The sequence below is a fragment of the Sinocyclocheilus grahami genome, unplaced genomic scaffold, assembly GCF_001515645.1.
Source record: "Sinocyclocheilus grahami isolate Dianchi unplaced genomic scaffold, SAMN03320097.WGS_v1.1 scaffold358.1, whole genome shotgun sequence".
Taxonomy (NCBI): Eukaryota; Metazoa; Chordata; class Actinopteri; order Cypriniformes; family Cyprinidae; genus Sinocyclocheilus; species Sinocyclocheilus grahami.
In genome coordinates this window covers 632,182-660,151 of record NW_015505537.1, presented here as the reverse complement: position 1 = coordinate 660,151, position 27,970 = coordinate 632,182, and the positions used below count along the sequence as shown (strand labels likewise).

Genomic DNA, 27,970 nt, shown 5'->3' with positions numbered 1-27,970 from the left:
AAAGTCAGTAAAATTTACAGTAAAAACTGGCAGCTGTGGTTGCCAGAATTTTACTGTAAAAATTTGGTAGCAACATTTTAGGTTAAAACCCGTATTTAATTAACTGATATAGTGCTAATTTTCTCTTGTTCATTCATTCTTGTTTCCAGTAAGATATCTGAACATCTTTAATACAATATGAATTTACTTGAAGCAAAATTGCATGCATTAGCATGTTTTCATATAAAACATTTTCATCATAAATCTCTAAATTTATTTGACCTCACTGGCATTTTTTTCCTATTTTAAGCATAAATAAAATGACATTTAGTGAGGTTCATGTTTAAGACAGGAAACATCAAAACATGATATTACATAATTTTGCTTATGTTTGTTTACTAGAAAACAAGATAAAATACTGATTAAGATTGTTTGTTTTCATGAATATTATGCATTACTTATGGTGCAGTGTCTTTTTTGCAATATAAGTTGCATAAGTTCTTTCTCATAAATGCCATTTTTGCAGCTGTCACACTTTATTTGACATAATACACTGCTGTTTTTACGGTTGGTAAATTTTTTTTTTTGGAAAGAAGTTTCTCATGTTAGAAACATTTATTTGATCTAAAATTCAGTGAAAAGCCCTAATTCTGTGAAAAAAAATAACTTCTTGTGAAGCCTCCAGTTTTCAGTGTCACACAATCCTACAGAAATCATTCTTATATGCTATTCTGGTATTAAAGAAACATTTTTTATTATTATTAATGTTGAATATGATTGTGCTGTTTAAGATTTTTGCAGAAACTCTGTTACATTTCTGTGTAACAGAAATCTTTTGTTGCATTATGGATGTCTTAAAAAGTAAAGTAAAAAAATCATACTGAACCCAAACTGTTGAATAATAGTGTATTTCAGATTTTTCTAATTTGTAATAATTTCTCATTATTTACTGTAGACATTACATCTTACAACTGCGATTTTAGGGGTCTCAACGGATGCTACGCATAACCATAATCCATCTGTGTAGTTTATTGCTGGTCTGTGATTGGTGGAGATGGAGCTGTCTGCTGCAAAATCACCAAACTTGGACAAATCATTCAGCGATCCGCCTTGCCTCAGCTAATATACAGCCTTTGCCTCTAGAAATATATTTCCTATTATCACATCCATCCGAATATACTTGCACTCTCACAGTTAATGGGCTTGATTGTAATTTAATGGAACTTCTGGTGTTTTTCAGTACAGACCGAGCCCTGCCTATGAACCCTCTTGAGCAGTCAGGGGGTTATTGTGGAGTGAATATTCTTTACGTGGCTGCATTCAAATTCACTATGACCTAAATACCACAGAGGATCTCAGTGGGGAAATGACAGCATTGAAAGAGGCATTGTGTTCTAGACAGAGCAGAGAGGTGAAGAGAGGGAGAATGAAGGTGAGAGAGGAAAGAGAAGGATCGCTAGCATGACATTTCTGTCTCTTTTGGGCTCTATAGCGTGTGAAGACTCTCTTGGCTCTGTTGGCGAGGCTGTACACACTCACGCACACGTGTACTCACACACACTTGTACGCTATTGTGTGGTGTGTACGATAAGGCATTGTAGCCGAGTGGACCTCCGCAGGGTTTAGCGTCAGACCGCTGTGCTCCACTCGTCTGTCACCGCAGTTACCGTCTGCTACATACTAGAACGCCACAGCAACCGAGAATCTCCGACACATTCCACTGCCTTCCTCTCTTTCTCTCTCTCTTTCATGCTCGCTGGTTTTTTATCCTCTCGTTCTTTGTCCCATGACAGCTTTAGATCTGGATGGTAGCCAGCGGTCAGTAACGAGGATATGACATTGTTCTTCTTCCAGTCGCTCACACACACACACACACACACACACACACACACACACACACACACTCTCTCTCTCTCTTTTTGAATGCTGAATCTCTAACCTGCCTCACTTGTGCATGGTAAAATAGCAATTAGGTCAGTGTCTGGCACTATATTTAGCTCACCAAACTTCCATGAAGTGATTGTTCCTCAGTGCTGGGCTGAACTTGAGCCTGAGCCAAGACAAAGATGGCTCTGAACGGCCTGTCTCACTGCTGCATGGGAACAAGACCACATAGGTGTACATTCAGATGCTTGTGTGTGAGACCGCTATTGTAAATGCTTCTATTATGCTTCTATACATGCTTCTTTTTTGCACTTTTTTTCTTATTTGCTGCAGATGTTTACATTACAGATTATTTTATGTTCATAAAATGTTAAATGTAAAGATGAATTGAAAAAATTAACAAAGACTTCTGAACTTTTCAGTATTCGGTATTTTGTCCCTTTTGCTTGAATGGCAGAAGCAATTAGTAACCTAAAATATTTCATTTATTTATCATTTAATATTTTGTATATTAGTTCGTTTTTTCCCTTTTTATTTCTTTAAGATCTTAATCCTAAAACTTTGAGTATTTACAAGTTTAAATTAAATTGAAAAAGGTCTTAAATCAGAGCTGAAATTCTTAAATTCATAATGTCGTGGGGTCCTTGTAACCATTTGCAGTTCTTTGTGCAATTCGCACCATCAAAATGAACCAAATGAAAAGTTGGCTTCAAACTTTCATTTTCATTTTCTTTGGAGCAATTTACAAATGGATAATTGTCTCTCATTTTAATTTGCAATTTTATGAGTTTTTTTTATTTTTGAACATTTTGAATGTAAAAAATGACTCATTATTCTGATTTTCCACTTCTCTGTTTTGCGCTCCCGGTTGGACCGTACCAGTGGGGGAGCGGGGGGTGGGGATTTGGATGTGGATGTATTTACCCAGAGCGCTTTATGTAGACTATAATACATCAATCTAAAACACGGCGCTCAGGTTTTAAAGAAATTCAGCTTCTAAAAACAAGTCTCTAGACCTTGCGAAAAAAAAAAAAAAAAAAAACTTCCACTGACCTGTCTCACTATCTGTGTGAACCCAGTATTCTAATAGTAGCCGGCAGGTTTTGTTACGGTCCGACAAATACGTGAATGGGCCACATATGTTTTTTTGTTTTTTTGCTTGATTTTGTTTTCTTTGCTATGTCATCGCCCCCTTTCGTTATCTCAGCCACCCCCTCATTAGTGCTGCGCTGGCGCCAGCTCTGAGGATGCGAATATTGAGGAAACAATGGATGGTTTTTACGCTAAAGTAAAGTAAAAGACCGCTTCTTAAACCAGAGAAGGTGAACATGTTGGTATTCTTGTGGGGAAAAAAACATGCAAGCACTGTCACCAGCAGCAAGTTTAGTTTTACTTTTCTTTTTGTTTTCATTTTGAAAAGCTTATCTTTGCTGTTTAACTCACGCTATGCTATGGAGGCTTTTTTATTATTTTTTATTTTATATATATATTTTTTTATTTGATTCCTCAGTGTTTGCTAAACGTTCTGTAATTTATTAGTCATTATGTAATACAGCATGTGGTGTAGGCCTATGCCATGCCTCATCTTATTCGTTTTTTTTAATAAATGTTTTGTAAGCTAGTTTGTCATTGCATCTTACTGTTTTATTGTTGTTGTGCTTTTTAATTAAAAATAACAATGAATCTATCTTTTGTTTTAGTCTTAAAAAGTGAAAGGCTTATAACATAGCAAAAGAGGAAAAAGAACGGGTTGAATGTTAACCACTTTCGTTTTCATATAACTATAAACTATGATAAAAGTTCATCAGCATGCACTGATTAATTCGATGTTGTAAAAAAAAAAAAAAAAAAACATGTGCTCATGCGCAAGGGTGCCGCTAAGGGGGGGAAAGTTAAGACGATTCGAAGGGCCCACGCACTTTTGGGGCCCCCAGAGATCTGTTTTATTAGTAGTAACAGTAGTAATAGTAGTAGTAATGTAATAGAAATTATAAATGTATCTACCAAAGTGTTACAAATAAAACAAAATTTCAGCTTATTTCTGCATTTCCGGCAAACATATCTCCCCCCCATTCACTGCATGGTTTCGTCCCGTCCTACGTAGTCTAGAGTCACTGAGTGAGATCAGATGGTAAACTGTCAAATTAGAGATGTCTTCGAGTTCGAGGGGGGCAAACCGAGCCGGACGATTTGGTCAGTCGCACTTTTAAACACATTTTAGTTTTGCTATAGAAAATATACAAATTCACACTCTGATTACATAGAGCAGCAGCAGGAAGCGCATGAGGTTGTAATGGCAACCAGATACACTGCACGCAAATTATTATTTAATTATTTTGCCACCGTTTGCCACACTAAACTTAGCAATAAACACATTGAAAATAATACACAATGAACATGTCTGTCAAAACGATCTCAAAGGAGGCTTTTATTAAGCAAATCAAGGAGTGAATTACAGTTTTTAAAAAAATACTTTAGCTGGGTTTCCACAGGCAGGGTCACAATTATCTACAGTGTATGTGTCACGAATCCTGTCCATGGACTTCCGTGTTATCACCACCAGAGGTCACCCTTTCATTACATTGACTCTCGCGCAACACAAACTGTTGCATGTCATCCCGGACTACATATCCCATCAGCCATTGCACACAGCACTGATTGCACACAGCTGTCATCAATCACACATTCACTATATAACACTCACTCAAACAACCATTCTCGGCCGAGTATTGTTTAGCATGCACCCTGTTCCGAGTCTCTGTGTTTCCTTGCCTTGCCTTCTTGTTTTTGACCTTGGATTGTTTATTGGATTGCTCTTCTGTCTCGCCCTGTTGGATTCCGTTTGCTATCGACTGACCCTCGCTAGTTTACCGGATTGCCCTTGCCTTTTCTTCTCCATACCAGTTTGCCATTGTCTGACCCATGCTTGTTTCTGACCACGCCTGTGAATAAAGCTTGCACATGGATCCACACGTCTCCCGTCTTGTCTGCCCCGTAACAGAATACTCGGCCCTACAAGGACCCAGCAGCTTTTCTGAGGAACATTGGCCTGGTATGGACCCGGCAAGGATTTTGTTAGCCCTTAGACAGAGCCCGCGATCGCTGGAGAACAATGTTCGCGAATTTTTAGCCATAGCACATTATGCTGATCTACCAGACTGTCTTTTGATGTTTTTTTGTGATGGCCTGAATCAACCTCTACGATCTGAGCTTAGACGCGAGGGTACGCGTTCCTCACTGAGTTGTTTTTTGGACTTTGCTTTGTTGAATGTTGGTTCTCTATTTACTGTGGGTATCGCGGATGAACGTGACCCCGCACTCACTCCTGTAATAGCCCCCGCACTAGATTACGCTCACAAAATGGCGGCGACAGATGAGCCTGCTCACAAACCGCATCACGTCTGTTCACTCAGAATCCTGTCACTTCCTGTCTGTTGCACCCAGATCCTCAAGGACTGTTCTTCAATATCACAGACTGGCTTCCAGCGTGGAGGACCCTCCGCTGGTGTCGGCATTTGTAGCTGGCATCCCTAAACCAGCACTCTCAAGCCCTCAAGTTTCTGAACTATTTCCCCTGTCTGTAGCGCTTCCCACAATGAGAATCGCTTTATGGTGTATCTGGGCTGCAAACACCACCTCTGAAAATTTAGAAAGGGCGGTGGCCACTATGCGATCTTCTGAGGTGGCTGCTGACGCTCCAGATCCTCCCGAGGTAGTGGTGCACGCTGCCGTGTTCCCCGAGGCGATGGCGCCTGCTACAGCTTCTCCAGAGGTGGCGGCCCACGCTGCAGAACCTCCCGAGGCGGCGGTGCTCGCGTCAACTCCTGGCACGGTGGTGGCGCCCAGCAATGCACGTTCAGCCTGTCAAGAAACCGCCTTGCCTTGCCTTCTTATTTTTGACCTTGGACTGTTTATTGGATTGCTCTTCTGTCTCGCCCTGTTGGATTCCATTTGCTGTCGACTGACCCTCGCTAGTTTACCGCATTGCCCTTGCCTTGTCTTCTCCATACCAGTTTGCCATTGTCTGACCCATGCCTGTTTCTGACCACGCCTGTGAATAAAGCTTGCACATGGATCCGCACGTCTCCCATCTTGTCTGCCCCGTAACAGTATGACGCTAAAGGTTTTTGGGTTAAGGTTCATAATGTAGAACATTTTTAACATTGTATGCTGTATGTGCATAGGTAGCTAGCAAACGAGGATTACAGCTGTTAAACTAATAGTCACATTTAGCTGAGTAAGATCATGATTGAGAAATGTTGGATACTGCTGGAAATGCTGCTATGGGGTATCCTATTTATTATTTTAGGATTTTTTTTGTTTGCCCCAGTGAAGCATTTCTATTAATATAACTGATTAAGTAGTCAAACTCATTCCATATCAGCAGAATAGTGTGGTACAGAAAGTCGATGTCCATAAAACAGGTTCTGAATGAATTATGTTACTGATACCTAATGGTCAAAAGCAATAGCAAAAGTAATAGGCCTAGGTCAATATTATTAAATTGCAGACAAAGATTTTGAATAGCTAGGCTGGCTTGTACACTACATTGCCAAAAGTATTGGGACACCCCCTTCTAATAAACAGGGTTGACTACTTTAGTAATTTAAAATTTTTAGTAAAAAAGGCATATACTGCTATTCTAGGGAATTGTGTGCTTCTAATTTTATACAAATAGTTTGAACAGGAACCTTTTCTATTCTAACACAACAATGCCTCTGTGTATAAGGCAAGGTAAAAAAAAAAAAGATTGATTCAGTCAGTGTGGAAGAACTTGACTGGTCTGCAGAAAGCAAAGTCCTAATCCCAGCTGAACACCTCTGGTGTGACTTTAAATGCAGACCTTGAGCCAAAAACTCATCACCAAACATCAATGACCTGTACATACATATGAACAAATGTATTGGGACACCCCCTTCTTTAGAACAGAAAAAGGCACTTCCAAAACTGTGGTGTCACGAATCCTGTCCATGGACTTCCGTTCATTCACCACCGAGGTCACCCTTTCCATTACATTGACTCTCGCACAACACAAACTGTTGCATAGCACCCCGGACTACATATCCCATCATTCATTGCACTGATTAAACACTGCACTGATTGCACACAGCTGTTTCATATCACTCACTCACTATATAACACCCACTCAAACAACCATTCTTCGCTGAGTATTGTTTAGACTGTACCCCGTTCCGAGTCTCTGTGTTTCCTTGTTTTGCCTTGCCTTGCCTTGCCTGTTCTCTCGGTTTCTGATCTTTGCCTGTTTTCCTGAATTTTTCCCTCTCGTCTCGCCCCTGTGATTCTGTCTGCCGATCAGTGACCTACGCTAGCCCTAGGACTATTCTTGTGTTATGCCCGCCATATACCTGTTTGCCATTGATCGACCCTGCCAGTGTTTGACCACTTCTCTTGTGAAATAAAGCTTGCACATGGATCCGCATGCCTCTCGTCTCGTCAGCCCCATTACATGTGGCATCAAAGATGGAAACATAATTCATGTATTTAAAAATTGTATTTCCATCTTTGTTGCCACAGTTTTGGAAGTGTCTAAAATGATTGTACGCATATATACAAGTCATTGGTGTTTGGCGATGAGTTTTTTTTTTTAGTTTTCCCAAAACTTTGGGCAATATAGTGTATGTTTGGTGCTGTAGGAGGCCCAATCTCATATTCTTTCATAGGGCCGAAATTGCTAGTGGCGCCCCTGCTCGTGCGACTAACTGAGAAAGTTAGTCGCAAAAGAGCGACCAGTGGGAATAATGAGTCTGGAGCCCTGAATTGCCCAGCTCCCCCTGTCAATGATCTAGCACCCCCTCAGCACCTGCAGTCAAAATTCTCTGGCACCGCCCCTGCCCAACCTGTATGCCGAAGCTCTCAACATCCCAGTCATCATCTTTCTACCGTACACAGGGCCGCAAACAGTAACTGCTGGTCGAACGACTGCATCCACACCATCTCTCCCTAGCCGTGCATTATCAAAACGATGAATGTTCCTCGATGCGCAGAATTTAGAAATGAAGGAAATACTGGAGCCTCTCCCGAGTCCATATTGCTGCTGTAGGACCTCTTGAACTTGTTTGCATGTGTATCCCAACACTTTCATAATCATCAAGCACACTCCACTCACGCATCTTCCAGAAAATCTGGGGTTGTTAACGTGCAGTCACACAGTTAATGGAGGTCTGATGATAAATTATTGCATGGTCAGACGTGCCAATGCATAGGCATAGGACCTATACATACAGCGCTCTGGATAAATACATCCACATCCCCACCCCCCGCTCCACCCACTGGTACGGTCCAACCGGGAGCGCAAAACAGAGAAGTGGAAAATCAGAATAATGAGTCATTTTTTATGTTCAAAAATCAGATTCGGGCGCAACAACCCAAACTCGTAAAATTGATAATTAAAATGAGAGACAATTATCCGTTTGTAAATTGCTCCAAAGCTTGGCATTGGAAATGGTCAACATGTGACCGAAACGTTTGCCTTGTTTCATTCAGTAAATTGCTTATATTGTTCTCATCTCGCTTGTGATGCTTTGATGTTTGAGTGTGCTGACTTTTTTCAAGCTCTTCACCTTTGGGTAACCTTTTTTGAATTACGCACCTCAGTTGGATTTTTTTGAAGGCGCGGTGAGTCTCTGGCTGCTTCTAAATTGCTCCAAAGAAATTGAAAATGAAAGTTTGAAGCCAACTTTTCATTTGGTTCATTTTGATGGTGCGAATTGAACAAAGAACTGCAAAGGGATACACGGACCTCGTGGCATTAAATGTTGCATGCACTGCAAAATAAATTATAATACTAAAGATAAATAAATAAAATAAAACAATAAATAAGTACATTTACTTACTCAGTATCTATACAAATATCTAAACATGTTTAAATCAAGATGCATTTACTTGAAATGCAAATTGAACTTGAAATCTTGAGACAAAATTAAGTGTTTGTTCGTAAAACACGAAGGAATGAAAACTTGTTTTTACTTTGAAATTAGGGGAGCCTCTTTTTTTGTAAAATGAATTAAGAAGTAAAATGTTATTTTCTTGTTCTTAAAAAAATCTTACATTTACATAATATTTTCACATTTCAATTTTCAAATTTTCAATTTCATTTCAAAACAAATCTAGTGCCTACTAGACAGTATGTGATTTCAGATGCAACTTATCTGTATAGGATATGGCAGCTACTTTTGCACAGTGAGGCAGCACTCATTTACAACACACACTTTCTTACTAAAATGGAAAATCTTTTTAACTGTATTGTTGTTGAGTAATTGATCATGATAATCTATCAATTTAAAGTCTGCATTAAATAAATCTATTTTGTAAATGTATGTTATTGATCTTATTACAAAGGATTCATCCATTCATGCTTGATTTTTTTTTTAACTCATATTTTTAACTAAAATGTCAAGCTTCATCTTCCAGTGAAACAAGGCTTCTCTCTGATGACGACCAGTGGATAGAACCAAGTCCACATCCTACATGTTTTTCCCGTTTTATGTTTCACAATATTTTTTCACAGAAGAAAATATCTGCCACAACTTTAATCTCTTTGAGCGGAATGTCACGTAAATCTGAACCTTGTTTTCCGATTGTGTCCTAACTCCAGAAAATACTTCAGTCCAGTGGCAGATTAATTAGAGGCGACGTGACAACTGAAAGCCCTTGGCTCGCTGTTCCCGGAACACCTGCGGAGGGACTCTCTGAAGCAGTGTCCTGAAGTACACGTTTACCTGAGTGAACCCGTCACGGGTGACAAACGGCTCTTTAAGTCTGGCTGACTGCACTTCTCCATTCCCTCTGCTTCTGTCCAGCGCTTTAAAACACGACTTTCTCAACAAAGGTTAAACAACAGGCGAGTGATGTATGGGTGTGAGTCTGCCTCTCAGCTGCTCTCGGTTTCTGACCCACGATAAGATAAACACTCCTGCCTTTTCGGCATCTGTGGCGGCCACAAACCCTGAACTGATCGATGATGGCTAATTAATACAGCTGGGGACAATGAGACTCCTCTTTTCTCTCTTCTTCCCTCTGCTTAAATTAATTATGGCTGAGAGAGAGAGTGAAAAATCCTGTCTGAAGGTTTGTGTTTTGAGTCCGATGCCCTGGTGCCTGTGCTTTTTCCCCGTTTGCCTTCAAGTTTACTTGAAGTAAAGATAATTGCTCAATTGCATTAGGGTTTCTGAGGGGGTGAGAATATACACGTGATCACATCCGCTTAAAAACGCAAAGATGCAATGCTAATTACATTTGCAAGGGGTTATGTTATTGGTCATTGCTTTCGGAAGAGTTATTTTCACTGTTTGCTCTTTGGGCAGTTGTTTATGGTAATACCTTTCACTATACTCTGCTCTTAAAGGGAATTTCACACAAAATTAAAGTTCTGTCATCATTACCATCTTGTCACTGTATGACTTAATTTCTCATCTGCAGAATGAAAAAGGAGACATCCTGAAGGTTATGTTTTACATTTTCTTTCCATGGCATTGCAATGGATTATTTTCAAGCTCCAAAAACAATGTGAAACCTACCATTAAAGTATTATAAAACGAATGCATTAAATTGATCAAGCCATCTGAAGGCATACGTTTGCTTTGTGTGAGAAACATACTGAATTTAAGTTGTTATTCTTTTAAAAATATGACATCGACTCTGTTTGAGGTACACTGTAAAAATGTAAATGTAAAAAATTATTAATTGTGAAATTTGCTAGCAATTTGCTAGCAGTGTTATTTTAGTAGCATTGACATACTATTATAAGTTTTGTTAATATTTTAATTGGATTTTTTTTTATTTGTGCTAAATTTTAGTTTGAGTAATTCTGTTGTGTGTTTTTGTAATTTTTAGTATTTTTTGTTGTTTAGTTATTTTCATTTTAGATTTGTTATAGTTATTATAGTAAAAATGTATTTATTCTGTTTAGTTACATTTTTAGTTATTTTAGTACGTCAAGTTAAACTAAATGAAAATGAGAAATGTTGGCTCGTTAACTAGATGAAATAAAGTAAGGTTTATATTTAATTTTAATTTACATTTATTTTATTTTGAGTAACAAAAATGTGTGTTTGTAATGGTTTTAGATAACTATAATAACCCTGTTTCTGAGTTGAAATATTTCTACACCAGGTTTTATCAGTGTATTCGTGACAGTCCTGATTTCTGATTTGTTAATGAATCGTTCCGATTTTTTCAGTGAATTAATTGATAAAAAATTCACATTTTGCACATTTAAACTTGCCGTTTAAATGTTTGTTGTCAGTAATTGCTTGTCTTGTAACTGATTATGACTTTTAAAGGGTTAGTTCATCCATAAATGAAAATTCTGTAATTAATTACTCACCCTCATGTCGTGACGCAGGTGACACAGAACAGCATACGCTGTTTACATCCAGCCGATATTCTCCAAAATGGCGCTACAGGGTGATGCGGAGGAGACGGATTGTTGAATAAAGTCGTTATTTTTTTTCTTTTGCGCACAAAAAGTATTCTCATAGCTTCGTATTTGTCCCTCGCTCTCCGTTTGTGACACTCGTACTAATGCACAGACCCCAAGTTAGTCATTAATTGTATTAAGATGCATTGTCTTCTGGCTGTTACTGTTTCACACAATAAACCTTCTTTAATGGGGTTTTGTTGCTCTAGTTTCCTCTGCAGATAAGTCCCTTGAGTTCATTCTGTGAATGTGATTATAGAGAGGAAACCCTTCAAATTGTTCATATCTTTTGAAATATTTGATGTGCATTAAGCACAAGCTGTTTCAGTGAAACTCACACAGTAATTAAGAGTCTATACATGATGAAGATACTAATTATTCATCGCCTGAATTGATTTGTTAAAGTGTATTCAGTAATGTGACTGAAATTTTGTTTGTTAAATGTTTTAAATATTGAGCATGGCATGTTACTCAATATTACATGTAAAAAAAAATTTTCATAAATGAATTTTTTTAATAATTTAATCATTTTTATTTATTATTAATTAATTATCACCTGTTACACACGCACACACACAAATTTTAACATTTTAATATCTTTATTTATTATTTCCTTTTTTTCTTTATTATTACCACTCACCTGTAAAACAGAGTATATCTTGAAAGACTTCTTTGTTCTAAGGGCTTTTTAAAATCATCACTAAATTTTATATGAGGCCAAAGGCAGTACTTCCCCCTGCTGTCCTGGAGGATGTGTGAATTAGTGGTGGAAATTTTGATTCTTTCAAGAGATTCGTTCATGTACCAGTTCGGTCATTTTGTTCACTTCACAAACGAGGAGATCTCTCTCGTTCAGACTCAAAAGAAACTTGTTCAGTAAAGGGCGTATTCGTTCACTACATTCAACAAATCACATGCTCCGTCACATCTCATGCTCGAAGGCTATTGGCTCGAGGTTTAATCATTCTTTGAGAGGATGAAACAGTACACAGAGCTACCCGGTTCACGCATGCACTGCAAATAATGCTGCGCTGCTCTGGAGGGAGGAATTTCAGTGAACGAGAAATATGAGTCAATGGATTACGTGAACGAGAATCATTTTTGGGTGAACTAACCCTTTAATATGAAGAAGCACAAATGAGATTTGAGAGGTACAAAAAATTCAATTCAACTTTTTATTTTGAGGGAACTCTGCCTTTAAAAGAAATTCCGAATTCCCACGATGCATCGCTCCTTTGCCGTACGCTCTTTCGCCCCGCTTATTATCCAGCTGTTCGTAATGCTTAACAACGTTCCTCGAATACAGAATCACTTTGCTGTCCTCTCTACTTCTCATCTGCTTCTACATAACTAATCCTCTTAACGCCTCTGAAAGTCCTGTTCGGCGCATTTGTGTTTGCGTATAATTGTGCGAGGCGGTTTGCTTGTCTGCGGCTCGTTGTTGGGCGCAGCCGAGTGTTTGGGCAAGATCGCTGTCTGACTCAAACTCTGAGTGAATAATGACAAAACGCTCGTGCTATTCAGAGAAATGACATTGCGCTTCCAGAAGAGACAGAGAGGGACTGTGACTGATTCTTTTTTCCTTGCTCTCGTTCTCCATACCATTATTTATCTCTCATTTTCTGACTGGCCGCCCCCTCCCTCTCTCCCCGCTCCCCATAGACGTATGCCATCTCTGCAATAAAGTATTGTCTGTTGGTTTATTGATTCATTCACTGCTTCCAGAACATTCTTTTTGAAGGAGGAAGGGGTCAGACAGCAGCACATCCATCAAGCGGCCGATTGGGCGAGTGTAATTGAACTCATTTCGGGTGTGTCATAACAAGGATGGTGGGGGGAGGCGGTTATTTGGCCCCTGATGATCTGAGGTCAAAGGTCAACTCGGGAGCATTTAGAGAGGTTGTGCTCTAACTGTACGCTTTCATTCAGAAGAAAGAGGCGAGGAAGGAATCAGGGAGGGTTTCCTGTCATTCAGGGAAATGGATTTTGCTGCTTCCCATCAGTCTTGAAGCTGCGTGCGGATGCATTGTATGTGTGCATCACAGAGCAAGACTTTTCACTCGTGGCATAAAGTTTGCTCCACTTTGTAATGTGTTCAGCCACTGTCTGATCATCACGTAACGTGATTAAAAGCTTTGTTTTATGTGTTGTTTAGGGATGTGTAGTCGTTGATCAGACATAATAAATACAGATTATTCAGCAGGCATAAAATAAGTGGTTGGGAATATCCTGTTTACTTGCTACTAAGTGCCATAAATAAAACTTGTGAACGTATCTTGTAAACATGACTTTGTTTCTGGCATTCTGGTAAAAACCTGTGCATGCTGACCCGCAGAATGACAGTCTGATGCATATTTCACAAAAAAATTACCAAGTTCCATGTGTTATGGATCACAGGTTTTGCGAATACATGCCCGTAACGGTCTGTGCTTGCCATTTGAGGCAGAAACTGTATGGTTACATGATTCTACAGTGCTTTAAGTGCTTTTTGTCCCTCGCTCTCCGTTTGTGACACTCGTACTAATGCACAGACCCCAAGTTAGTCATTAATTGTATTAAGATGCATTGTCTTCTGGCTGTTACTGTTTCACACAATAAACCTTCTTTAATGGGGTTTTGTTGCTCTAGTTTCCTCTGCAGATAAGTCCCTTGAGTTCATTCTGTGAATGTGATTATAGAGAGGAAACCCTTCAAATTGTTCATATCTTTTGAAATATTTGATGTGCATTAAGCACAAGCTGTTTCAGTGAAACTCACACAGTAATTAAGAGTCTATACATGATGAAGATACTAATTATTCATCGCCTGAATTGATTTGTTAAAGTGTATTCAGTAATGTGACTGAAATTTTGTTTGTTAAATGTTTTAAATATTGAGCATGGCATGTTACTCAATATTACATGTAAAAAAATTTTTTCATAAATGAATTTTTTTAATAATTTAATCATTTTTATTTATTATTAATTAATTATCACCTGTTACACACGCACACACACAAATTTTAACATTTTAATATCTTTATTTATTATTTCCTTTTTTTCTTTATTATTACCACTCACCTGTAAAACAGAGTATATCTTGAAAGACTTCTTTGTTCTAAGGGCTTTTTAAAATCATCACTAAATTTTATATGAGGCCAAAGGCAGTACTTCCCCCTGCTGTCCTGGAGGATGTGTGAATTAGTGGTGGAAATTTTGATTCTTTCAAGAGATTCGTTCATGTACCAGTTCGGTCATTTTGTTCACTTCACAAACGAGGAGATCTCTCTCGTTCAGACTCAAAAGAAACTTGTTCAGTAAAGGGCGTATTCGTTCACTACATTCAACAAATCACATGCTCCGTCACATCTCATGCTCGAAGGCTATTGGCTCGAGGTTTAATCATTCTTTGAGAGGATGAAACAGTACACAGAGCTACCCGGTTCACGCATGCACTGCAAATAATGCTGCGCTGCTCTGGAGGGAGGAATTTCAGTGAACGAGAAATATGAGTCAATGGATTACGTGAACGAGAATGATTCGTTCACCTAAAAGATTCGTTCAAAAAAGAACGATTCGTTCATGAACGAAACATCACTAGTGTGAATAGACATCAAAACTGTACTTAAGAGTGTCTCCCTCTCTCTCCCCCTCATCCAACATCTGTCTTTCTCTTTTTCTCAACAGACTTGATGGTTCCTTCTATGAGATCATGTGGGTGGACTTTGAGATTGACAATTTTATCAACCTGCGGTCATCGCAGTCCATCCGCTGGCAGATAGAGTATCCCTCCACCGGAGCGTCTGCCGAAGTCATCTCCACCATCTACATCAGTGCATATTTCACAAAAAAATTACCAAGTTCCATGTGTTATGGATCACAGGTTTTGCGAATACATGCCCGTAACGGTCTGTGCTTGCCATTTGAGGCAGAAACTGTATGGTTACATGATTCTACAGTGCTTTAAGTGCTTTTTGTCCCTCGCTCTCCGACATCAAAACTGTACTTAAGAGTGTCTCCCTCTCTCTCCCCCTCATCCAACATCTGTCTTTCTCTTTTTCTCAACAGACTTGATGGTTCCTTCTATGAGATCATGTGGGTGGACTTTGAGATTGACAATTTTATCAACCTGCGGTCATCGCAGTCCATCCGCTGGCAGATAGAGTATCCCTCCACCGGAGCGTCTGCCGAAGTCATCTCCACCATCTACATCAGCCAGAGAGACGTACAGGGTATCGTACCCATCGCTGAGGTGAGAGCACACCCCTCACACAACCTCAGCCTTAGGGTTTTCTAGCATCTAACATTGTGTGTTCATTCCTGCCAAATATATTGTCCCCTGTTTATTTTATTTTACATACTTTTTTACATTTATAGATTATAATCTTGGAAATTTCATTGATACATTGAGATAATATTCAGATTTCCTTTCATGACTGTAGTCCCCTTTAAAGTGGGATAGTGGAAAGTATTTTAATATCAAAACAAATGCACACATTACCTTTAATCTAAAAGCACTCCAACAGGTTAATCTGATGAAAGCATGTCAGAAAGTCTTAAAATTGCTTTGTCATGTTTTGTCTTGTCAGTTGAACAAACCTCCTTTTTATTATATATTTCTATTTTATTTTATTGTAACTTTTTTTTTTTCAATCATTTCACATTAAGTAGCCAGAGTTCCAATTTAAGGAAACTGTATCACCTGTTATTTACAGGACCAGACTTTGGACTTTATGTGTACAGTCCAGTCCACTTTTGGACAAGAATTCCCCATTTACACCGACTGACATGTAAAGCAACCAGCCACAATATGTTGTGGTTTTATATGCCGTTTAGGGGCAGGTAGGTTTACATTTGATGAAACAGTATGAAGATCATCCAACTGAACTGTGCTTTAGACAGGTAAGGATTCAATTCTATAGGGATTTAAGTCTTTCAGTCTTCCAGACATGCAGCCTCCTGTGGTTCAGAATGATATGAATAACAATACTTTGTCATGTCAGAAACATAGGATGGAAAGAACGCATATAGCAAATAGACCACAGCAGCTATCTCTCTGCTTTGTAAAACACAGCATGTGCAGTCAATAGTAAAGATGAAGAGCAAGAGAGATGTTTGGTGTGAGGAATTTTCTTAGTAAAATGCTCACTTTTTTGAACACATTATTTACAGATTAGCACGTTTTAATGTATCCTCATCTGTTTTGTTTTTAAATTATGTACTTTTTGGTAATTGTTATTGACAAGATATGATTTAGTTGACAGGAAATTGTAATGTGGAAATGAGAGAAGAAGAGGATCAGGATATGATGTGGGTCTCCCACATCAACACTTGTGTTAACCACTAGGCCACAAGCCAAGACAGCTTTTCTTTTTTTTTTTTTTAAATCACCCTCATGTTTGACCTTCTGATAGGTCAGGTCATGTGTTCTTCCCCCGCTGTTAACAGCTCCATGAGACGTGCTTCCAGCAGGGGGGAGAGGTGACTCTCACAGCCCCAATCCGGGCTCTCCTGCTGGGGTACATGATTCCAGCACACACCCATCAGCCCGCTCTCGCCATGGAGCCTCTCACAGTGTTGAATGGCTGTTTCCTCTGTGGGGAGTCATTTTTGTATTTTTCTAAATTTTTTCTTTACACACTCTATATTTGTTTGGAAAGAAATGAATACTTTTATTCAGCAAGCATGGATTAAATTGATTAAAAGTGATGGTAAAGTCTATATATTGTTACAAAAAAGAATTCTGTTTCAAATAAATGCTGGTATTTTGAACTTTCTAATCATCAATGAATCCAGAAGAAAAATTCTGACAGTTTCCGCAAAAATATTATTCAGCACATCTGTTTTTATCATTAATAATTGATGATTAAAGGAAATGTTTCTTGAGCATCAATTAGCATATTAGAATGATTCCTGAAATATCATGTGAAACAATATTGACAATATTAATGCTTTTACTATATTTCTGAAAAAATAAATGCAGCATTGGTGAACATAAGAGCATGAGAGATTTGTTTCAAAAACATTAAAATCTTACCTGCATATAATTGAAAAGACAAAAAATATAAATTTACAGAAAAAAAATATATATTATCTACAGAAAAAATACACTTATTACTAAGGGTTATTGTTTTTTATAGCTTTCTTTTTTTCTTCATCTTCATCTTTCCCTCTATACTACATGTCCGCAGTGACATCCAGTCCAAACCTTTTAAAGTTAGAGCTTGTTAGAGTCCCTGAGAACCTGTCAGCAAAGAAAGACAGAGACACCTGACACCAGAGACTTCCAGGCAGAAAAGGTCAGAAGATGAAAGACGGCCCATGCTGGAGTCCTGGACTTCCTGTGGAAGTGGCCCAACTCTGTTCATTAACGAAACACACACACAAAAAGCCACATGCAAAAGGGTGAAAAAATGATAAGTAAAAGGAGGAGAAAATATGAGGTACATGGTGTGATAATGGTTATGCTTTTGTAGAAGATTGAGTTTATACGTCAGTGGCGGTAAGTAATAAACTATACCGCAAATGTAATTTAATTTCTACATCAAAAACTCGCTTTCAAACCCTTTACCCCATAAATAAACTCTTAAAAGGACATATTTGTGCTCAGAGTAGCTTTTAGAACTCGGCGAGTTCCAGAAGAGATACAACCTATTAGCAGTAATTTGCCTCGCTGTGTAGACGCTATTTTACCCACAATGAGTATGTACTGAAAGAGGCTATTTCACCCCTCTCCTCTCTTTGGTGTTGAAAGCCAGTTATAAATTGGATCAGTGTGGCTCTTTCCTTACATCTGAGGTGCTGTGTAATTCTGCTTTGGGCTTGTTAGAGTGTTTTAAGCTCCAGACGGTGATACCTCCAGGCCATTTTCTCAGCTTTTTTCCATCTCCCTCTTTCTCTCTCGATCTCTCTCTCTCTCTTGTACCTTCTGCCTTCAAACTCCCCTTTTCCTCTATATGTGTTCTGTATATGACCCCTCTATCTTATCGTTCTTGCTCTGCGTGTGTGCGTGTGTGTGTTTCCTCGCCATTTGAGTTGTTCCCAGCGGAGTGAGCAGAAGCAGCTGAGTGTCTGAGCAGTAATTAATTCTTAATTGGAACACTTGTTTATCTTTGTTGTTTGAAGATTCCAATGAGTTGCTGAAATACCCAGCGGGCCGTGTAGCTACGAGAGGGGCGGGGCTTTCAGCTGCGCCGCTAATACCAGTCTGTCTGCGTTTGTTTACATTAGGGAAAGATAGCAAGAGTGGGCGAGAGAGAGAGAGAGAGAGAGTGTGCCATGCTTAATAGCAACTGTATTTGAAATTACAAATTTGCACGGCGATGAGCCGTTGCTATGGAGAGATGGGCAAGGAGGAGACTTTAAATTAATTGCTTATGCAGTATTGTGGTTTATTTCGATTACTGTTTCATGTTGTGTAAATGATTAATCAGAATCAGAATCAGAAGAGCTTTATTACTGTAACGAGGTTCTTTAGTAGGGCAGGAAGAAGTCGGAGTCAGCGTGACTGAGGCTCGAGTAGTTTATGGGGCTTTCAGCTGCGCCGCTAATACCAGTCTGCCTGCGTTTGTTTACATTAGGGAAAGATAGCAAGAGTGGGTGAGAGAGAGAGAGAGAGAGTGTGCCATGCTTAATAGCAACTGTATTTGAAATTACAAATTTGCACGGCGATGAGCCGTTGCTATGGAGAGATGGGCAAGGAGGAGACTTTAAATGAATTGCTTATGCAGTATTGTGGTTTATTTCGATTACTGTTTCATGTTGTGTAAATGATTAATCAGAATCAGAATCAGAAGAGCTTTATTACCAAGTATGTTTACACACACAAGGAATTTGACTTGACGACAGGAGCTTCCAGTGCAGAAGAAAGTACAAACATAGTGCAGACATACATGATAGTGCAGACATACATAGGAATAACACAGTAGGGATGTAATATAACACTAATATAATAAAAAAAGAAAAATTTAATAATGTACTATATACAGAAATAGAAGTATGGGAAAAAATGTTATAGTTTAGATAAATGTACAGATATGTTTATTAGTGTGCAGATATGTTATGTGTGCAGTTTAATATAAATATACTATGTTAGTTGTGATGGACGATGTATAATTATGAAAGATTAATTGTTCAGACTGAGTATAGTCTGTGGGAAAAAACTGTTCTTGTGCCTGGCTGTTCTGGTGGTCAGTGCTCTGTAGCTCCGACCAGAAGGCAACAGTTCGAAGAGAGAGTGGGCTGGGTGTGAGGGGTCCAAGGTGATTTTTTTAGCCCTTTTCCTCACTCTGGAGATGTAAAGATCTTGGAGGCTGGGCAGAGGGACACCAATAATCCTCTCAGCAGTCCTGACTGTCCGTTGTAGTCTCTTGATGTCTGATTTGGTAGCTGAACCAAACCAGACAGTTATGGATGAACACAGGACAGACTCAATGATAGCAGAGTAGAACTGTTTCAGCAGCTCCTGTGGCAGGTGGTTTCACTGAAGCCCAGTGCAGCAGAGTTTGAAAAGTCCTTGTTGGTGCGGGTGAGGAGAAGAAGATCATCCGTTTTGTTAGGAAGGGAACGGACATTCGCGAGATGAATGCTTGGGAGCGCAGTCCGAAAGCCACGCGCGCGGAGCTTCACCAGGGCGCCGGCGCGTTTCCCTCTTCTACGCCTGCACGCTCGTTTGAACAACACCGCTGTATCTCCGACTAGAATGTCCAGCAAAACGTCCGAATAATCAAAAACTGGAAAAATGTTGTCTGGGATGTGATGTTTAATGTTAAGGAGTTCGTCTCTGGTAAAACTTATAGAAGAAGAATGACAAAACACAGAACAAACAAACAAAAACAATAGAAGAATCGCGGAGCTCAGCGTCCTTGCTGCCATTTGCGGCGCCATGCTGGTGGTATATTAATTAATGAGTTATAGCACGGGAGATGTATGGAAGGATATGAGGACAATCACAGCATGAGTGATTGAGGGGGGATCGAAGTGTTTCATGAGGAATTAGGGCAGTAGAGGAGACATCTTTCTGTGAGTTTGGGCTTTTCAGAATGTAAATTTGTGGTGCATTTTCATTTGATATTTATACAGTTTTCATATGGCACATGGGACAAACTTTTACCGTACATACTATATTACAAAATGTATATCCCAGCAATGTTGCAACGTATTTTCTTTTACCTTTCAGAAGCAATGCTGACAGCATAAATAGAAAATACAGTATTTAAATTAAGGAATGTTGTTTTAAAACCTTATGACATTTGATTTTCAAGACTCCTACACTTGTTATTCTACATGTATAAAAGTATGAATAAATAGCACATATGTTTTATATTTATTTTTGTTTTAGACAAAAATGGCAGTGTTTTATGGAAAGGTCAAGAAATGCAAAGCTGTTTTAAAAATTATTCAGATTGTTTTTTTTTGTGCTTTTGCCTTTATGAGCAATATTGAAGGACCTATGTTAATAATTAGTTTAATTGCGTGTATGGGAGTTCCAGGTGTATTTATACATCATATAATTCTAGAAATAATGCCTATAAAAACTGCTTTTCAGACCTTTTTCTGTTAGGGTACAGAGTTGTTATATTTCCTGTTTTATTGTTATTATTAATATTTGTATTTAATATTATTTTATCATTTCTATTTCTAACATTGATTTAGCTTTTTATTTATTTATTGTTATTACAGATATTTTGTAAAAAAGAATTCACTGTTAGAACATAATATATACAATGCATGGATATTATATTTCAGTATATTACGTTATTTGTTAATATCAAGTCCTGTCCTGCATTTTTTTATATTTTTATATTGCAAAATAACTACAATAATACAGTAGCATGCATGTTTTATGCATCTGTTATATGTTACTACTAATTCAGCTATTCATTGTAATATCTTTCTTTTTTTTACCATTAATGAACAAATCCTTGGTAAGCTCTGCTGGTGCCATAAAGTTTGGAGAGATGGAAGTGCATCCTAAATTAATGAGAGTTGCTACCTAAATGGAGTTTTATGCCATTTTAGGTTTAGTTAGATTGGGATGAATGGTGAGTTGTTTACTTGGTACTTAGTCCATCTGTTTCCATCAGTTTGACCCATTCAGGCAGATTTGTAGAAAACTTGACAAGTTGTCTTACTGACAAGTTCATTCATTCATTCATTCATTCATTCATATGTCATGATTCGCTGTGGGAGGAATGATGGAGACGCGGAGAAACGTTCAGCAGCCTTTAATACTTCAATCACCGGGGAAAATCCACAACAGGAACACGGGAAACACACGACATCCAACAAGTAGACCCGATGAAGAACTAAGGAACAGACAGGAACTAATATACACAGGATAATAAGGAACTCAGGTGCAAGGAATCATAAGGCAATCAAACTAAACAAGAACAGGAAAAAGACCATATAAGGAAGCACAGGAAAAACTACGGGGGCAAAACGGGTCCAAAAGTCTGACAATATAGTACCTCTCGTATATTTCGCCATTACCCCAAATTACATTTAGGTCATGCTTTAGAGCCTCTCTCTCTGAAACATTATCCACTGGTGTCGCTCTTGGTGACTTAAGAAGAATGAGTGGTTTACACACTATTTAATATTTTTTTGGTTTTATTTTTGTAATGTTGATTATTTTCTCATCACACTGCCTTCCTTGCCTCCTTGGATGAAACAGCAGAAAGAGGGGCCTGAAGCTGCAGCCGCACCTACTGGGACTGGTGCTTTTAATGTAATTAAAGTCAGGAAATTTAAACATCGTCCTGCCTGAAGCAGTTCATTTGGGCCATTACCTTTCATTTCTCAACCATACCTTCATGTGCCATCTTCTTCAAGTTTTTTCAAACACTCACGCCATATTCGTATCATAAGTTCCCTCATTAGCTTACTTTGAGCAAGCCGAGGAAGGTGGAGGAGAGAGGAAGAAAGCAAAAGAGAGAGTGAGAGAGAGAGAGAGAGAGAGAGAGAGAGAGAGAGAGAGCAGTCTTGTCTATATTTATCACAGGCGGTACATGGAGCTGCCATGCCTAGTTTTAATAATACGGTATGATGAATGGATGTTTCCCACAGGTCAAAGAAAGCGTGGAAGGAACAGTGGGATCGGAAAAAGAAAGTCCTAAAACGAGAGCCTAAATGGAGATGTTTTGCATTTTTTTCTGGAGTGTTTAATAGTCCGACTCTCCCTTTGTGTTTCTGAGTAAGACAGAGCGTTGTATTCCGAGGGCCAGGAAGACGGCGACTCCAGGGACCGGAGTCCCTAACAGGCCTAACGGAGGCACACAGTCCACCGAGGGCTTTGATCACTGTTCTATTCATTGTTGCCTTGCCAACTTAGATTTATCACTGCCTCTTCAGAGGACATTTTATGCTGTAAATACGATCAGCAACATAAAAACAAAATAAAATATAGCCCATCAGGAACTAAATGCAATCGATAGCTAAGGTACGAGCAAAACAAAGTAATCAAATGAAGAAATAGGTCGTTTACGTTTTGGAAAAGGACGATTCTTCAGCATGTCAAAAATACTGCAGAGAAAATCTATTGGAAGGCCTCACGCCATATTCGTATCATAAGTTTCCTCATTAGCTTACTTTGAGCAAGCCGAGGAAGGTGGAGGAGAGAGGAAGAAAGCAAAAGAGAGAGTTAGGGAGAGAGAGAGAGAGAGAGTAGTCTTGTCTATATTTATCACAGGCGGTACATGGAGCTGCCATGCCTAGTTTTAATAATACGGTATGATGAATGGATGTTTCCCACAGGTCAAAGAAAGAGTGGAGGGAACAGTGGCATCGGAAAAAGAAAGTCCTAAAACGAGAGCCTAAATGGAGATGTTTTGCATTTTTTTCTGGAGTGTTTAATAGTCCGACTCTCCCTTTGTGTTTCTGAGTAAGACAGAGCGTTGTATTCCGAGGGCCAGGAAGACGGCGACTCCAGGGACCGGAGTCCCTAACAGGCCTAACGGAGGCACACAGTCCACCGAGGGCTTTGATCACTGTTCTATTCATTGTTGCCTTGCCAACTTAGATTTATCACTGCCTCTTCAGAGGACATTTTATGCTGTAAATACGATCAGCAACATAAAAACAAAATAAAATATAGCCCATCAGGAACTAAATGCAATCGATAGCTAAGGTACGAGCAAAACAAAGTAATCAAATGAAGAAATAGGTCGTTTACGTTTTGGAAAAGGACGATTCTTCAGCATGTCAAAAATACTGCAGAGAAAATCTATTGGAAGGCATTTATAGGGAAATCCATTCTGATCGTTCTTGACTGGTAGATAGTTTATTGTAGAACAATAATGATAACTGTCAGTCCATGACTCTTCTTAAAAGACGTTTGTTATTTGCTATTTTTCACTTTTCTTTTCTTAATGGCTGTTTTTTCACCCACTCCTTGTCCACTTTGGCACTTTCCATGAAAAAAATGACTTAGGGGTCATTCACACAGAATGCGATTTTCCATTCCATTGCACTACCTCTCCATTATTTTTCTATGTAAACATGCTAGACAGATGTGTTTGAGCATTGTACTTGTGTCTTGTGTCTTTTGCATCGTCTCACGCATGAAATGCAGCACTCATGTGAGTGCGTTCAACTTTCAAAGAACACGTCTTGAGACCTTGTGTTTTTTCCTGCCATTCCACTGCCCATGTTTCCACCTCATCAGGTCAATATTACTAGATTATACACTTTATTAGTATAAATTAAATCTAAATGAATCTATTCATTAATCTTGATAAATGCAGTTAATGCTGAAGTTTGTGTAAAATAATCTTATTATATATAAAGTTAGAATGCCAGGTCCTTTGTGTGTTTTATAGATTTTTTTAAATTACATTTTAAATTTACTGAAAATATTTTTTCAATTGTTTCAAAATTATGCCATTGCTGTATGATTTTAATTGCTTGATTCAACATCAGAATTGACTAAAGAGATGGGACAGCCCAGAACCATAGAGAGAGAGTTGCGAAAAAAGGAAGTTCGAAACGCTCGATCGTTACGTGATTCACGTAGACATCAAATAGTTCCAGGAAGCTCATGGCAGGCAATTGGAATACATTGAGTTAGAGAGACAGAACTACGATTTTTGGTAATTAGTAGACATTAAAATAATTTATTTACATTATTTATAAATTAATCCATGATCTGTCTGAATACTGGATTCTGATTGGCTGGCAGGTATGCAGTAAAACCGTTTAATGTACAGGTAGTTTCAAGTCAGTTTAATCACCGTTCTATATTAATGCACTGCTTTAATTGATGTACACAAACCCTCACACATCACTCGCGCACAAACACACACACACACACACACATAGAGAGAGAGAGAGAGAGTCTAATTAATTGTTTGTAGAGAGAGATGCGCAGACGAAGCACGCAGGTAACACACACACAACTGTCATCTCTCTCTTTCTCTCTCTCTGTTTCTCGCGATCGATCGATAATTAATTGAAATAAATGCTATAATTCATTCAAATAAATGTGATCTTACCGCACTATTTTATCTCTGTGTCTGATTTGAAGCGGGCAGAATGCTAGAGCTAACGTGCCATATCTGACAAAAATAACTGTAAAGAGCAATACTAGTTTTAATGTGTCTATAACTTGGAAAATGACCATGGAATAAGTGGGATAATCAACGGCTTGCCGTGCATTAAAGGATTTTAAATGCACTTCGCAGAGGTTCATGGCCTCTACGTCGTGCATTTAAAATCCTGTAATGTGCGGCAATAATGTAATCCCTTACATAATGTATACATGTATACGTAGTATATATATGTAGTTGCATCAGTGTTGTTTTTAAAAGATAAAATCCACTAATATTTGAGGATTAATGTGGTCAGCTATCCTTACCTGCCTTGTAAACATATTTTAGGCTGAAGTTAAAAGTCCATGTTTGCTATATTAATGACATCGTGGTCTTTTACCAAGGTAACTTCAACCTCTATATATCTATATAAATATAATTATGTCTGTGTGTGTGTGTGTTTTCTTACAACTTGTATGTTAGTCAAGTGCAATCACATCTTAATGTTCATTGTCGTTTTACTAATCTAATGGTAAATGTTAAGATTGTTGTCTTAGAAAATTCATTCCAAATAAGTGAAGATATTTTAAGATTAAGTGAAAATTTATATTGTTTAATGTTTTTTATACTTGTGCACCCCTCAGCATCCTTGCAATAAATCCAAGTCTATTAAATAACTCCCCACTAGCAAAAATCACATTTAAAAGCCTTAATTACACAACGATGGATGAAACTGCATGAAGAGAATGAATAACATCCCATAAATCTACTAATTAAGTGAGGAATAATCTAATAATAATCTGTTTTAATGCACAGGGTAATTTGATTAGCTGTGCTGATAATATACAATTTTATTCAATAAATGTCTTACCTTTTAAAAGTTCGTCACAGCGCTCTCTTCTGCTGCATTTCTACGGCGCTGATAGTATTAGCGCTAACTTCTGGGAACTATTGAGCGGCTCCACGATCCGTCATTGTTGTAAAAACTGGTCCATTGATGTGAATGGAATTGTCGCATTTCTCTCTCTTTACGGCTCTGGGACAGTCCAAAATTAGCATTTTAAAGGGGCAGTACAGACATCTGATGAGTTTAAAACATCCCAGGTTACGTATGTAACCATGGTTCCCCGAGGGAACAAGACGCTGCATCGGAAAACGCTAGGGGAATGCCTTCAGCAATACCAAGCTCTGAATCATATGTGTAATCAGTCCAATCGATGGGCGAGATGTCAGAGGCGGGTGACGTCATGACCAGGAAGCTTTAAAAGCACGTGAGGTGCAGCCGCGTTAGCTTCTAGGAGTGAAGCAAGCTCTAGTAGGGATGCCGGAAATATGGCCTTGCGACGCAGCATCTCATTCCCTCGGGGAACCATGGTTACATACGTAACCTGAGAAGTTCCCCTTCGGGAACTCGAGCTGCGTCGGAAAAAGTTAGGGGAATGAGATGTCCACGCCGCCAGAGTTGCAAATCCCTGCCTAGTGTGGAAGAGCACAGCTAGTGCTCAGTCATATAACCTGACGAATGTGAGGGGCGTAGACCATCCCGCAGCGTTGCCGATGTCCTGCATAGGAACACCTGCCAGAAAGGCCTTGGAGGCCCCCACACTTCTTGTTGAGTGAGCCTTGACCCCCAATGGTGAAGGGAGATCAGAGGACTCATAGGCAACAGTAATGGGGCAACAGTAATGGCATTCACTATCCACTGGCTGAGGGTCTGCTTGGAAGCAGGATGACCTCTCTTAGGGGGACCATAGCACACAAGCAGTTGGTCTGTCTTTCTCCACAGGGCAGCTCTGTGACGTATGCCACACCCACAGCTTCCACAACTCTGGGCGGGGGTGAAGGATCATACCCTCCGCCTGTGAGAGGAGCTCTCTCCTGACGGGGAATCTCCCATGGAGTGCCGTCGAGGAGAGAAATCAGGTCCGAGAACCATACCAGAACGGGGCTACTAGCAATAGACGGACCCCGTCCTGACGCACTCTCTCTAGAACTCCCGGGAGCAGAGCGATCGGGGGAAAGGCGTACAGACGAAGCCTCGGCCAAGTCTGTACCATAGTATCCAGCCCCAGTGGAGGTGGATGAGTCAGAGAGAAACAGAGGGGACATTGCGATGTCTGACAGGTCGCAAACAAGTCCACCTGAGCCTGGCCAAAAACTCTCCATATCTGCTTCACCACCTCGGGGACCACCTGGAACCACCTCGGGGCGCAAACGTAGAACTCCCTGGTGGTTGATATAAAAGACCACCGCTGTGTTGTTGGTGCGCACCAACACATGGCAATCTCTTCGATCTGGAAGAAAGTGTTTGAGGGCTCAAAACACAGCCAGCATCTCCAGGCAGTTGATGTGCCACATGAGATGGCGACCACTCCACAGACTGCGGGCAGGGTGGCCACTCATGACCGCTCCCCAACCGGTGAGGGACCCGTCCGGCGCTAGTGTTACGCGGCGACAAGGAGCTCCCAGCACCGGGCCCTGAGACAAGAACCAAGGTTTCCTCCACATGTCTAAGGCACGTAGGCATCGCCGCATGACCTTGATCATGCAAAGCGGGTTTCCCCTCAGGGAGAACCCCTTGGTCTTGAGCCACCGGTGTAGGGGTCTCATGTACAGCAGGCCAAAAGTTATCACGTTGGACGCAGCTGCCATCAGACCCAGCAGCTTTTGAAATTGCTTGACAGTGAGTGACCAGCCTTCTCTGACTCTCGCGACTGCAGTGAGGATCAACTCGATCCGAGCAGGAGACAAACGTGCCTGCATCATGGTCGAATCCCACACCACGCCCAGATAAGTGGTCCTCTGTAATGGAGAAAGCACACTTTTCTTGGCGTTTAGTCTTAACCCCAACTCTTTCATATGAGCGAGAACGACATCTCAATGCCGAACTGCCATCTGCTCTGATTGAGCTAAAATCTACCAATCGTCGATGTAATTGAGTATGCGGACGCCCTGGAGTCACAGAGGAGCCAGAGCACCATCCACACACTTTGTGAAAGTACGGGGTGAGAGTGCTAGGCCGAAGGGATGGACCCGATATTGGTAAGCTTTGCCCCCGAAAGCAAACCTCAGGAACTTCCTGTGACTGGGAAGGATGGAGACATGGAAATAAGCATCTTTTAGATCTATCGTGACGAACCAGTCCTCGGACCTGATCTGAGACA

General features: G+C 39.7%; 1 protein-coding gene across 1 annotated transcript in view; it reads left to right on the top strand.

Moving 5' to 3' along the window:
- Positions 1 to 27,970, top strand: part of LOC107548916 (transmembrane protein 132C-like) — a 144,442-nt gene that overhangs the window by 51,623 nt on the left and 64,849 nt on the right. The window contains exons 3-4 of the mRNA XM_016229790.1: positions 14,968 to 15,109; positions 15,491 to 15,532. Coding sequence (XP_016085276.1) covers positions 14,968 to 15,109; positions 15,491 to 15,532 — 184 coding nt within the window. The remainder of the gene's footprint in view (positions 1 to 14,967; positions 15,110 to 15,490; positions 15,533 to 27,970) is intronic.